At 33.2% G+C, this 15,770-nt stretch overlaps 1 protein-coding gene across 1 annotated transcript; it reads right to left on the reverse strand.

Moving 5' to 3' along the window:
- Positions 1-6,741: 6,741 nt before the first annotated feature.
- On the reverse strand, positions 6,742-9,990 carry LOC114303242 (uncharacterized). Its single transcript, XM_082912219.1, has 5 exons — positions 9,726-9,990; positions 9,404-9,611; positions 8,303-8,509; positions 7,441-7,632; positions 6,742-7,330 (listed from the first exon to the last, which is right to left on the reverse strand). The coding sequence occupies exons 1-5, from the start codon at positions 9,806-9,808 to the stop codon at positions 7,196-7,198; spliced, it is 825 nt and encodes a 274-aa protein (XP_082768345.1). The 5' UTR covers positions 9,809-9,990; the 3' UTR covers positions 6,742-7,195.
- Between the last annotated feature and the right edge of the window lie 5,780 nt (positions 9,991-15,770).

Genomic DNA, 15,770 nt, shown 5'->3' on the forward strand with positions numbered 1-15,770 from the left:
ACGGGATTGGACCTTGGGGTGTGCCCCACGGGGTGCCCAAGTTTTGCAGAGAGAGAGGTTATGGGCAAAATGGGTTTGACCCATTGGATCCAAAAATCACCACACGGGTTTGACCCATTGTCTCAAATCATTTCTTTTTATACGGTCAAACTTATCGTATGACAAATAAATAATTTGAAATATGTGGAGGGAAAAATAGGGACATAAGATCTTGTGTGGCTAGATGATTGGCCTTACTAATGTCACGCACACAATTTATTAGCCTCTATAGTAAGGTGGTTGAGTAAAAGCCATGGGATATTTTTGAAAATTTAATAATACCATTGTATGGCATACTTCTTATAACTGTGATGTTAATAATATATTTGTAACGAGTTAAATCAAATTAAACTTATTTATTTATTTATTATTTTTTTGGGTATCTGTTAAATAATATTCTTAATTTGTTTGTGGGTTCAGGCATTGACTCGAGTTGAGTTGGTATGAATTTACAAATCCTTTGAATTGTGTAGTTTTATAATAGTTCTAGTGTCATCAACCATTCTATTTAAATTGATAAAAACAAATTATATTACGTCTCAATTTCAACTTCGTAAGGCCCGTTTGGCCAAATTTTTAAATTTTTATTTTTTGTTTTTTGTTTTAATTATTCTTAGATCTTGAGTATTGAATGATATATAATTTTAGGTTACGTTTGGTAGAGTTTTGTAAATATGATTTGAAAGTATGAGTTGTATTTTAAGTTTGTGAGTTATGGAATTATGATTTGAGTGTAGAAAATTTGTTTGGTTATAATTTTTGAATAAAGTGTGGAATTGAGTTTTGAAAGTTTGATCTGACATGTGAAGTAAGAAAATTTGTTTAGTTATGAGTTTTGGAAAGAGTTTTCAAAACTTAATTCAAATTATCATAACTCAAAACAAAACATACTACTTTCACACTATTGAAAATTCTGATCAACACTACTAACCAAACTCTTTTTAAAATTCAATTAAAAAAAATTATTGTTAACAGAAAATAACATTAATCAATATTTTAATTGAAAATACTATAGAGGAAATAAATTTTTTTCAAAATAAACATTCAAAAAATTGAAATCATAAATATTTAAATAATTTAAATAATCTAAAAAATTAAATAAGTTAAAAATTAAAATAAATATTCAAAAAAATTAAATCGTAAAAATTTAAATAATTTAAATATTCAAAAAATTTAAATAATTTCAAATATTAATATTTTAAATTTAAAAACAACTCTACACTCAAATCGTAGCCAAACACATAAAACAAAAGTCAATTATGAAATTATTTTTAAAACTCATAACCAAACGCATAACTCGAAACTCCATACTACTTTCACAACTCTACACCCAAATCGTAACCAAAGACAAAACAAAAAAATTAAAATATTTAAAAATATTTTTATAAAATAGAGTTTGAATTTATTTTAATAAAATATTTTAAAATTTAAAAACTGAGAATCGTAATATTTTGAAATTAAAATATTTAAAAATATTCAAAAAAATTAAAAAATTAAAAAAGGCATAACATATTTAAATATTAAAATATTTAAAATCTTAACAACATTAAAATATTTTTAAAATATTTAAAATATTTAAAATATTTAAAAAATTAAAATATGGATTTGAATTAAGTTTTGAAAAAAGTTTTGAATTATGTGTTTGGTTATTAGTTTTAAAAAGTAACAATTCTGTTTTAAATTGAGTTTTGAGAAATTGGTGTAGAATTATGATTTGAAAGATCCAAACAAACAACACACTCAAATCAACGGGTGGAACCATATTTTGAGAGACTTTCCAAACGGAGCCTTAATTTTTGAGACTTATTTGCTTATCATTTTGGTTCGCACCTCTGTAATTATTTTGTGAGTTCAAATTATAATAGAAAAAAGTTGATGAAATGAATATTAAGTTCATATGTAGCACTCACCAAACAAACAAACGTGCCATATGTATTGTAAAATTTTAATCTATTAGTTATGATTAATATAAATAAATGGAGAGGTGAAAAAAGACATTAGGGGTTATTTCGGAATTGATTCTTTTAATTGATATTTTTTTATATTTTAAGAAAAGATGTATAAAAAGTAAAAAAGTGATCTGATTGGATGTTTTGACATTTTGACTATTTTCATCAAAAACCCTGATGCCAAACAAGCTCTAAATATTAGAATTTTGATCGATTATGTCAAGATTTCTATTTGATTTCATAAGATTATATTATATGATTATAATTTTAAAAACTAACAGTCTATACCTATCAAATTATTTAAGTTTATTAAAAATATATATATATATATATATATCCACCATTTGTGAAGTTAAAATAAAAATTTATTGACGTAGATTTTTTAATAAATTTTTTTTATCACTCTTGATTAGCAATACCTCCACCGTCGAAATGCTTTTTTGGTTTAAATCATCAAGCCTCTTTGATTTAAAAATTACTTTTAAAACTTCATTTATTAATACATTATTTTTATCCTTTCTTTTTTACGTGGGACAAAGTTTCATCAAGATAAATAAAGAAATATAAATTAAAGTTTTGAAAATTTGAAAATAACTTCAAATTTTCTAAAATAATTCAATAAAATTGACCATTGAACGACACCAGTTTGGAAAAATATTAATATGATGTATTCAATGTTCATATCCAAGCTATATATTTGTTATTATATCATTTGTTTCAAATATATGGGTTGCCATCCCACATCGATTGCAGATAATATTCTCAATTATCTTGTTTCAAATATGTGTTGTCATCCCACATCGATTGTATATAATATTTAGAATAGACTTATAAGATAGCATTGGACACTTCCATTGTGGAGGCGTCCTTGGGAAATCAAAGGAATAAATCCGTGCGGCTTGCCAGCTATCATGCTTAGGCCAAAGCGGACAATACTTCTAGGTGTTGGCTGGGCAATGTGTTGTCCATGCCTCAAGGTGGTAGTTGGGCTATGTGTTCGCCATGAACGCTACAAATAATGTACAAGATAGTCCACAATACCTCCTTCATCATAGAAGCGCCTTTTTATTAAAAAAGAAAGCTCACATAATCAAATTCTCAATAGATTTTTTGACCCTTTTTTTTTTTTGGACAAATAGATTTACTAGTCCGGTTATCAATAAATTCAATAATGAGAATCAACCATGATCAGATCGGGATAGAAAAACACAACCTTAGAGCTAGCAAATCTGAATGGCCAATAATATTTCATGTAACCACAATGCACATGGTCTTGTCTAAATGCAAGCATCATAATCAAACATTCAAGTTTTTTCATAAAATACTTTCACACCTAAAACTAATCCCTACTGTATAACAATTTGTTAGAAATGGTTGAACAATTCTGGGTAAAAACAGAATTTTTTGCTAACTTTAGTCTATTATTTAGGTGGGACCCGTACGTCTATTTTGGCGGGTCTAAGTGGTAACGCGTTCTATGCCGCGTTGTGATTCACGTGGTATATTTGGTTGCTCAAAACCATTATCGGGTGAATGGGAAATTGAAGCCAAAGTGAGCTCCATGGAAATGGAATTTTGGTGGAAATTCCTTAAGGTTGGAAAATGGCTTGTCCCACATTGATTTGGTGGGATGTTTTGAGTGGGTTTATAAGGCACGGGATTGGACCTTGGGGTGTGCCCCAAGGGGTGCCCAAGTTTTGTAGAGAGGGAGGTTATGGGCAAAATGGGCTTGACCCATTAGATTCAAAAATCACCACACGGGCTTGACCCATTCTCTCAAATCATTTCTTTTTATACGGTCAAACTTATCGTATGACAAACAAATAATTTGAAATATGTGGCGGGAAAAATAGGGACATAAGATCTTGTGTGGTTAGATAATTGGCCTTACTAATGTCACGCACACAATTTATTAGCCTCTATAGTAAGGTGGTTGAGTAAAAGCCATGGGATATTTTTGAAAATTTAATAATACCATTGTATGGCATACTTCTTATAACTGTGATGTTAATAATATATTTGTAACGAGTTGAATCAAATTAAATTTATTTATTTATTTATTATTTTTTTGGGTATCTGTTAAATAATATTCTTAATTTGTTTGTGGGTTCGGACATTGACTCGAGTTGAGTTAGTATGAATTTACAGGCCTAAATACTTTTGGTGAAATCAATTTTCTTATGATTGTTTAAATTTTAGAACAATATGTCATTATTATGGAAAGACATGTTACTATTGTGGAATTAATATGATGCTATATTTATATTTTTATAAAATTAAAATATTCTATATATTTTTTTTTGTTATTTAATTATGTAAATCCATGGTCCTAAACCGATCCAATCGGTGGTTGTTTGGATTGGTTTTCCGATTTAAACGAATTTGATTAGTTCTAATTTTTTAAGAACCGTAAATAATGAATTAGCCTAATTTTATCCCAATCAGAACCATGTTCACCCCTAAAAGTGAGACCAGTATGCCCCGTGTTTACTTGACTTTTGGCCAAATGTCATGTCACGTCTCTCTCCCTAACAAACTAACAAACAAATTGAATTTGAAGCCATTTAACGGGTATAGAAAGGGGAGGGGATCTTGATTGTTTCTATCCACAATCCCAACCAAGCAACGCCCAGCATTTTCGCTTGTGCAATGAGAATAATACGCATTAAGAAATCTATGCCACCTAGTGCCACGTATCATCTCCAATATGTAACTTCAACAACATGCTCCCTCTCTCCCTCCTCCCTCCCTCCCGAAGTTCTATTTAAAGGCCGCCTAGCTACAATGCTACTACTACACACTGTACACACGCACACACACTCAACAAACTTATTTATTTATAAAAAAAATAGTGCAAGCAAGCTAAGCTAGCTAAGGTGACAATTTGGTATGGCTGACTTGAGGGGACGTAGTGTTGCCTGCAATGACAAGTGTGGCTGTCCTTCCCCATGCCTAGGCGACTCATCTTGCAGGTCCGTCTTCTTCACTTCAATTCTTACTATAACCTGCTCTGCTCTCTCTCTCTCTCTCTCCCTCCCTCTTCTTCATCCATTATATCTATCTATATCCTTAAATACTTGGAAATTGATTCTTTTTTCTTTTGGGGTGCATTGTCTTGACAAAAACTCATTATGGGATGGGATGTGCAGGTGCAGCAGTACATCAACTGGGGATGATCCCAGTGTAGTAGACCACAAGAAGTGCTCATGTGGCAAGCACTGTGGTTGCAACCCCTGCACCTGCACCAACAGCGTCACCACTGCTGCCGGCTGCAAGTGCGGCGATGGCTGCACTTGTGTCGCTTAAGTCTTTTAACTTAACAATACCCCCTCTTGGTTTAGCTACTTTTCTAGGCTTTACCCCTACTCTAGACACTACCTACTCTCTACCGTATCCATATATATGTATGTATGAGTTTCAAATAAAGGAAGGTGAGCTATACGAAGCAAGGGTGGCCCGTGGTGGTGTTTTCTTGCCTTTCTGGTTTGTATTCAAATTCAAATAAAAAATGCCACTACTAGAGTGCATATTCTGCTCTAGTGAGTGTTTCTTTTTTTTCTTCCTTTTTTTTTTTTTAAATTCTAAAAAATGATTTGAAATCGCCTAGAGGGTTACTATTCTTACAGATGATGAGCCAGCTTATCAAAATATAATCAGGTAAGCTTTGCCATTTCATCATCGCTTTTGACTGAAATCACCAGAACGAAAGCATGGCTCAGGATTAAATTCCAACAACAATAACGTGCATAATAATGTCATAGATGATTAACGAAGGAATTCCAAATTGGGTTGTTTTCTTGGATATCTCATTTGACTTACTGCTAGCAATGATGCACGAGCAATAAAAAGGAAAGTGGTGTTTGCTTAAAGCTGCTCTCAATTTCTAGAAAACCCAAAGTAACTTGGGACAATAGTTTTTGCTCAGCATTTGAACCCCCGTGGATAGAGCCACATGAAATCCGTTTCTTTGGACTAGTTTATCAGACTGGTGGTTGAGCTCAATCATCCCAGAGTGACTTTGTAACTAAGCAAAGGCATGGAGCAAACCTATTGTGAATTTGTAACTAAGAGAAATTAACAAAGTACAATCAAGTCAAATAGATTTCACAAGTGTCAGTTTTAAGGTGGGCAGGGATCAAATTGAAGCTGGTTTACAGCCCCAAATAAATATACAATAGGCAATGAAATGTGAATCCCAGACCATGGAATAAGAATAAGCCAGCACCTGTATACGAATTCTATTACTCTGTTCCATGCTATTGCCAGAAATATTTTAGCATATGCAAATCAGGTTCCCTTGTATAAGAGAATAAATCTCATCATCATTAACGAGATAAAACCCCCAATTTATGTTTTTTTACTAGCTAGAGAAGCTTTATTAATTGCCAGGATGTAATTGACAAAATGAAACATAAAACTTTTCCCCAAAGCTCCATAAATTTCTCCTACTTTTCCTTTTCTAGTTTGACAAGTGTTTTTTCAAACATGGTCCTACACACCTTCAAAGATATGTAACAAAAATGCCCTAGTTATCATTCAACGAGGTCTTGATAAATGATAATTAATTAATGTGGTGTGGTTTATGACCCAAAATGATCATGACTCGAAGCGATATCCAACGGCTCAGTTTATTTATTCAGATTTAATGGTTGGAAGTCTAAATCAATATGATGTACACACCCTTTGAGGGACGTGTATTGTAATTTTCCCATTCAAAACATATTGCAAAATGAGGGGGGGGAAAGAACGTGAATGGAACTCTAATATGGTCATCAATTTCTTTAAAAAAAAAAACAACGCCCAATTAGTATACATTAATGTGTGTTTGTGAAGGAAAAGATTGAGTACACATCTAACATTTGGCATAATGTACAAAGTGGTGGTCCCAAGGCTTGAACCCATAACCTCAAGGTTATTAGGCCAAGTCTTAACCATTGAACCAATGGTCATCAATTTCTTAATTTGAAAAATGTGTCAAGTCTCAATTTTGAAATGGTGAAAAGTCGTGTAACGAAGGTAGTTTATTTGGGGTTAGTTTGTGATCCAGTAATATAGTACATGCATATAGAAGAAGTCCATGAACATTAACTTACACAATTATTGGGCTCATGATGCTCTCAAGCAGTGATCTAGATGGAGTCACCAACTTCCGGAGACGATTGGATGTTCATTTTCTCAGAAAAGTAGCTGGACCAATATGTAATTGTCTACTTCATCATCTCAATCTGATAGGTCACAGATTTCTCTTTCCAAAATTCCTTCTCCAGATATGTTTCATGAAAGTTTACCTCCCCACTTGCTTTGACAGACAATGCAGAAGTGCTTCTCGTCCCATGGCGCCCCTATGTACCAGAGACAATTCAGAGTTTTCATAGCAACAGGCAAGCACGTGGAAAAGACATGCACACAATTACAAAAAGGAAGAGGGGGAGTTTTAAGTACTCATATTTACCGAAGGAGTTTCTTCTTCAACGAAAATGGAACTCATTTGGTATTCTCTCTCTACAGGATAAATGTGAGGTAACATGCTTTTGTCATCTTTAACAGTGTCTCTCATTAGTTTCTCAACCATCTCTTTTACACAAACTTCACCGTCACCATATCTGGCCAATTGGTCCTTGAAACTATGTCTCAATCTTTCAGCCTGCAAAGAAAATGAATTGACAATCATTTGAACAACTATTACCATCAATAAAAAAATACATATATATATACATATATAGAAAAAGAAATAGAAGGATAGAAAAAAGCCACAGAGAGGAGACAAATGCAGAATGGAATCCACACATTGGTATTGGAAATAGACTGCATCATAGTTCAAAATTTGTACCAAGATGGCATCCCAAATCCAAGGAATGGCTTCCAAATGCAGCATTATAGTATTTCATTACCTTTAAAATTGACAAACCCAAAACTCATGAACCAATTTACCATTGTACTTCACTAGGGGCAATGGTTTTTATTTAGTCCCACTGGCCATATATTTACTTTTCGTCACTAAACAATCAGCTGCTAAAAAAATAGGGTCTCTTATACAAGTAATGACAGTCAGACTTACAAGCCTTTACAAGATCCAAGTGCCTTTGACCAACAATAAAGTCAAACAAATACAATAGAAAAGCTCACAAGGCTTTTCTAGTCAAAACAACAAGATACACTTCACAACCACCCATGCTTTCCTGGGTAGCAAACACGTGAGCTTTTTAACATTTAGCTTCCTATTCTGTGCTCACTTGTTAGCAGAAGGCCAACTCTATTGTGCATGCTATTGCAGTTACTCTACATAGATCAAGAAGTACAGTGTGCCTTCTTACCTTAGGCCAAGGTGAGTCCAGCCTTGCATTTGATAATACATGAATACCAGGTGAAACTTGTATAGCTGAAACTTTATCTTGTTTTGGTCTGTTAGTTATGTAAACCATGGTCTTAGAACAAAGATCGGCTATTATCAGGTTAAACCCATTATACTGATCTGCCTCCTTCACAAGTTCCTCTGCAAACTCACTAGGATGTTTCTTGCTCTGCAACCGCATCAACAACAACAATCACATGACTCTTCCAATAGAAATTATGTAGTATTAAGACCACACAGCAGATAAATAATTCCCAATCACACCAATCACAGCAGATCAACCACCAAACCCACAGATATATTTGTGGCCTGGAAACCAGTGTTATAATACCAAAGTACATAAGTACTCAGTAACAAATAGTAAGCTAAAAATAAAATCCAACAGTAATTACACAAGGGTCATGTTAAGCATCAAAATTGGCGTTAAACTTGTTCAATTTGTAAGAAGAGTAGAAAGCAAATCCACCATGACAAATTTTCACTAGTAGTGCCAAAAAAAAAAAAAAAAAAAAAAAGACGTTTGTGATTAATAACATTTGAGTTTGTGATTAAATGCACACAAGGACCTGAAAATCCGGATTCTGCACAAGGCTGCCAGTGAACCGAAACTCAATGGATCGCATTGCATACAAAATCATAACGCATGTTTGACTAACAGGATTAATAGTGACGGGATCAACAATCCAAAAGATTAATGTAGGATCGGTTATCCACCTGGATTAGCAAGATACATAATTTACTCTTGTCCACGTTTGTTTTCCAATAGATATGGTAATATATAATTTCAATAATATGTATGTTTTGAGTTATTAGCTGTAGGATTAAAAAAACCCATCAATTTTGTTAGATAGATTGATCATTGAAGTCTAATCCGAATAATAAAATTTGCAACCAATAATGGATTAATTATCCTAATCCTATGGTATAATCCGCCCAATCAAACAGGCAAGCCCATAGAGTAGAACAATAAAAACGGCTAAAATCGTAATTTCATGGTGATATGATCCACTGGAACAATAGAACAAACACATGGAGTGAGTGTGAATGTCAAAAGGTAAGCAACCTCCAAGAAGCGAACGGGTAAGTGACCTCTGCTCTTTGCTTGAGGAATTGACTCGACTTCCCGAACATTAGTAAGAAAAGCGACCCTTCCGTCTCTGTTGGAAGCCAACCACGTCCCTCCGGCAAGCCCATCTCTTCCACCCACTATATCACAACAACAAGTACCACCACCGCCTTCCACTTCCCACCATGCCAGAGGCTTCGTAGGCCTTCCAATTACAAACAAATTAAATAGCACTATTAGTACTAATAACTAGGTAACACAATTCAATTCAATTCAGTATTAATGGAGCAACCCTAAAAGTAACTACACGCACACTCACCGATTGTGATATTCATCTCGATTGAGCAACAAAATGAATGGGTAAAGTGGGTGATCTTGCCATATGAACACCGCTATACACATATCCCTTCCTTACACTAGTTTTCAGGCCGATGAGAGCACAGCACAGAACCAAACCGAATCTTCTTCGTATTCGCGTACGCAAACTATACAAATAACTGTTCAACTACGAATAACTGTTCAACTACGGCCCCTTGGGGAACATGAACAAAAATCAACCTATTGGCTATTGGTTTTTTTAAATTATATCATCTTACTAATCCTTTTTTTAATATATTTTTTTAATAAATTAATCTTCCTAATCCTTTTTTTAATATATATTTTTTTAATAAATTAATCTTCTGTTTTTTTTTTTTAATTTTTTATTTTTAGATTTCAAAGCAATGCTACCTCACTTCTTTGTTTGTTTTTCAAACTCAAATTTCTTAAATTCAAATATTTTATTTTATTTTTTTTCACACACACCATAATGTTTTAAATTGAATTTTCAGACACAATGTCAATCTTAAAAAATCATATTTTCAAAATAGGACTTTTAATGTTCTTATTGTATTTTCAAAATACGTGTTTAAATAATTTTTTACTAAATTAATTAATATTTTAAAAATTATTTCAATGTAGTGTTGAAATGAAAACGTAGACAAATATATCACACATTTAATTACTATTTTTTTAGTATTTTTACTTCATAAATAGCATCATGGATTACTAGACATTATGAAGATGCTTGTTTTATTTTGGGGTTTTTTTTTTAAGGTCCCTCGTATTAAGATTTTATAGCATAAAGCACATCTAATATTTTCATATTGTCTAAGGTCCCTCAAGTTAATCCAGAAAAAATTAGTCCAGAGAAAATTTAAAAATTTCTCTGGCTTTACCGGCCTTCCCACAAAATTATCTCTCCAGAGAAATTTTAAATTTCTCTGGCCTCCCTGTCCTTTCATGGACTCTCCAGATAAATTTCAAATTTCTCTGCCTTCCGTATACTTCCCACTCTCCAGAGAAATTTCTCTACATTTTTACAACATTATCTCTCTAGAGAAATTTTAGTTCAAACCCAGAGAATTTCTCTGGGGATATATCCACACCGCTCACCACTCTAACCTTCAACTTTTCTCTGCTTCACCACCCTCTCTCTCACATATATATATATATATATATATACATATATATATATATACTGCTGCACAGTAGAATAAAAACTGATCATGAACACCAACCTATGTGACCGAAGTAGAGTCAAGACCATGAACTCAGAGTCTGAGGAGAATATTTCCTTGGGCATACAACTCCAATATAACATAATGTGCATTAGCACCCAGTCCAAATTGGAAGAGTATTATCTGAATATGACATAAAATGGATACAATGATAACCTTACAGTAAACTAACAATCAAAGCACAAGAGAGAATCAGACTAACTTGTATACTCAGAAAACAAAATCCCTCAAGGCCATACCGTATACTTCCCACTCTCCAGAGAAATTTCTCTGCATTTTTACAACATTATCTCTCCAGAGAAATTTTAGTTCAAACCCAGAGAATTTCTCTGGGGATATATCCACACCGCTCACCACTCCAACCTTCAACTTTTCTCTGCTTCACCACCCTCTCTCTCATATATATATATATATATATATATACTGCTGCACAGCAGAATAAAAACTGATCATGAACACCAACCTATGTGACCGAAGAAGAGTCAAGACCATGAACTTAGAGTCTGAGGAGAATATTTCCTTGGGCATACAATTCCAATATAACATAATGTGCATTAGCACCTAGTCCAAATTGGAAGAGTATTATCTGAATATGACATAAAATAGATACAATGATAACCTTACAGTAAACTAACAATCAAAGCACAAGAGAGAATCAAACTAACTTGTATACTCAGAAAACAAAATCCCTCAAGGCCATACCCTATCATATCCAAGCTGCCGCACATCCTCAAGCCTCCTCGTACGTATGTGCTTTCTCAATTTGAAAGTAAACCCAGGAGTATTCCTCGTACGTATGTGACGGCTTCGGCGAATCAAAAATGGAGAAATAGAATCGTGAGCGATCGAGAGTACCGGAACAATTTTACAAACTGAACTTTACGATACCAAACAATTGTTAGCAAAGAAGCTTCGGTCCGAACTAGGGTTTTAGACGCCATTTTCGGAGAGAGAGAGAGAGAGAGAGAGGAAGTGCTGCTCTGCAGTAGAGGAGAAGAGACAAAGAGTCAAATTTCTCTGATATATGTTCAGAGACCTTAAACATCAAAAAATAATTTTGTGGATCTCTTCCATTACAATAAGTGGAAGAGGGACCCTAGACTAATTTTCCTTTTTATTTTTCTCCTCATATAATTTTGGGAAAAATAGTCTAAAGTCCCTCTTCCATTTTTAGTAATGGAAGAGGTCCACAATATTATTTTCTGATGGCTAAGGTCCCTCCTATCTATCACAGAGAAATTTGATATATATCTCACGCTCTGTGTGTCTCTCTCGCTGCTCTCTTCCACTCCTCCAAATCTCCAAACTCAACCTTCTTCTTCAGCAGAGCTTGCATTTTTCGAGTAACCAAACAAACATTTTCTTACCATATACGAAGATTTGAGTTCCTTCAACCGAAACAACCTATCAACCTCGATCTCAAGCAGCTTCTGGACCTCACCTCTCTTCACCATCTCCTTCAAATTCATCTCCATCACCAAATGCCTCTCTCTCAGCATCTTCTTTGTCTTCTCTCTGTCCAATCTCTGTCATTCGATCTTCTGGCGGATCGCACTCAGCTCCTCCGCCAGGGACACATCGGTCGACTCAATCTTCGCCGGAGCGGTGTTGACCAGATAAGGATTCTCCTTGTTCGAATCATTTATCGGTGAGATCGGGGTCCAATTCTGGCTCACTAGAGAAATCTCCGAGCTGGTCTCAACTTCGGCTGAAGAACAAGAAAGCTCTCAACTATGTAGCTTCTCCTCCGAATCCTCTCCAAACTTCCCCAATCTCAGAAAAATTCAATTTTTCTAGTCTCCAAATGGTGGTTGAATCTCAAAGGCCGTTTTGTTCGATCCCTGAAGCTTCTTGATTGGAACTTCCTCATATCGGGTCGATTATTTGCTCGATTCCCAAATCTTATTCATGTTGATTTGGTTCATGAATGTTTTGTTTTTCCTTGAAACTCAGTTGTTCTGTTGAACCATAAACTAGTTTCATATCTCTCTCTCTCTCTCTCTCTCTCTCTTTTCAATTTTGATTTTCTGAACGTGTTTGATATTACAATGAATCTGTTTATTCATAATTTTTAAAAAACATTTGGTGATCATTTGAATAGTCAATCTCATATTCAAAAAGACAATTGCCCTGTTTTTTTTGGTGATCAATTTCTCTGCGTTGGAGGGCAATTTTCTCTAAGTTTGAGTAAATTTCTCTGGGATTGACTAAATTTCCCTGGTTTGTATATGTGATTATTGTGTAAATAGAAAGGGAAATTTCTCTGGAGAGAGGAAAGGCCAGAGAAATTTCCAAAATTTCTCTGGAAAATGGGAAGGTTAGGGGAAAGTCAGAGAAATTTTCAAAATTTCTCTAAAAATCAGAATTTCTCTGTTGAGATTTTCTCTATGACAAAATAGGTAGAGTTGAATCTACTGTTCTATTGATTTGATAAACTACCCCAGAGAAATTCTCTCAATTCAGAGAAATAACCTTCCAACCTAGAGAAATTCACAAAAAGCCAGTGAAAATTCCCTTATAGCCTAGAGAAATTCACAAAAACTCAGAGAAATTTAGAATTTTCTCTGAATTGTGTCCAGAGAAATTCTCTGGATTGATGTTGAGGGACCTTAGACATTATGAAAATATTGAGTGTCCTTTATGCTATAAAATCATAATGCCAAGGACCTTAAAAAAAAAAAAAAAAACCTCTATAATTTTATAGTATAATTTTAAAACAACTTAATTTCTATCAAGTATTATTTTTATTCAGTGAGATTGGACAAAACTGGATAAGTCATACCAAAATCTTAAATCATAGTGTAAGTTTTGTATGAAATTATTATTTTTTTCATTGAGTTGAAATAACTCGACTGATTTAGACAATATCAAATAGCGGTTTTAAATATTGTTCTTAATTTTATAAAACTTGTGATCCAATTTTTGAGATTTATGGACAATTAAAGAGAAGTTAATTTTATTTGCTCAAACTTGTGCCATTAGAGACCTTAATGACAAAGTTATTTCCTTTGTAAAATGGTAACCATCGTCTACTTTTTAGAGGTCATAGAGACTTTGTTATGAAATTCAAACAAAAAGCTCATTTTGGCTTGTTTTGAAAAGTAAGAAAAAAAATTAATTTATTTACTTTTTTTTTAAAACATACAAAAAAAAAATGGAGAGATAATATAATCAAAATAAACCAATAAATTAATTATTTTTTTCATGTTCTCAAAAGAGGTTTGTACCTTGGCTTATGGTCTTATGTTGGTGGTTAAATCTATATAGTAAATTTTGGATACTAATCCATGTCCATCTATTGGGTCATCCGTAGCAATTATTTGGTATTATGAAACACAGGCTTAGCCATCAAAGTGCCATTTTTTATTTTATTCTTGAAAAATGCTTGAGACCTCTAATTAGAGGTACCACTAGTGACGTGGCAGTGGGTCCCACCCACTGCCACATCAGTGCTATGTCTTGGTTTTTTTTTTTTTTTTTTTTTTTGCCTTTTCCACCTCATTAGAGGTGTGCTTAGAGCCTCTAAATTAGAGGTCTCTAACATTGCCCTTTATTCTTACCTAGGAAATTTCTATGGACTATTAATTAGAATGTTTTAAGACTCTCTTTTGATGCATATATTATAATTTTAAATTTAGTCAAGGTGTGTATAAATTAACTTAGATACTCAGTTATAAAAAATAAAAATAAAAAAATTTGAAAGTTAATAATTATGAGTTGTAATTTTATATTATTTCTAGTAAAGTATGGTGATATTTGAAATCAACTTCTTCCAAATTTCCAATCATGAGTCGTTTCAAATAAGCTGCAAATGAGTCGAACTGTTCATGAACAAACTCGGCTCATCTTGTTAAAGGCTCAACTCGGTTCATCAAGCTCGACTCGTTTATATTTATTTAAATAATATAATAAATACATTATTCATATATTAAATAATATAAATAATAATTTTTATTTAAATAATATAAATAACATTAAAAAAAGTTATTGAGCCGAACCAAGTTAAACTCGAGTTTCATTAATATTAATGAGTTGAGCTCAAGCTCAATAAGTAAACAAGCCAAGCTTGAGCTCAACAAAACTTTACTCGACTTGATTCGTTTGCAGACCTAATTTCAAACTATTGATAATTGTTGAGTAGTCTCAAAGTATCATATAGTATTATTTAAGTGGTCTTCCAAATCAATCTTGTGGAGAAAACTTTCGCAAGTAATAGATGATGACTCGACTTTGTTCAATAATTAAAAGACCATCTATAACTCAAATAATATATGTTTTTATTTATTGAGAGTACAATAAAATTAAAATCACATGATACTTCACGCATAGATGAAATCTTAGGTTTTATTTGGCTATTTCAGTTGGAACTAAAAAAGTATAAAAGATAAAATAGACTAAATAAGTTAATAAAATAAAATATCATATTCAAATCATAATTATTTTATTTTTTCTCTCACAAAAATAAAAAAAATAAAAAGTTTTTACCAAACAAACTTTCTAGTCTCAAACTAAAAAAGTTCAAACTCTATAAAATCAACTAAAAAAGTTGTTGCTAAACGACAACTTAATGTGTATCATAAAATATTCTCTTTTGGATTCTTCTTTGAGGAGTGTGTGGGTAATTTTCCGATCACACTGCCCGCTTAGTAACCAGCTGGAGAGCACCGGCAGAATAGATGGCACCTGACTGACCTGCAACAGAAATATAAGAATCCCGCGGTGGTTTCGACCACCCGGGGGCACTCCGACGATCAAGTTAATATATCTCTCAAAGATAAATCAAGTACTAAACTCACAAGCTTGAG

This window comes from Camellia sinensis, unplaced genomic scaffold (genome assembly GCF_055761805.1).
Source record: "Camellia sinensis isolate YWXY unplaced genomic scaffold, ASM5576180v1 Unanchor2, whole genome shotgun sequence".
Taxonomy (NCBI): Eukaryota; Viridiplantae; Streptophyta; class Magnoliopsida; order Ericales; family Theaceae; genus Camellia; species Camellia sinensis.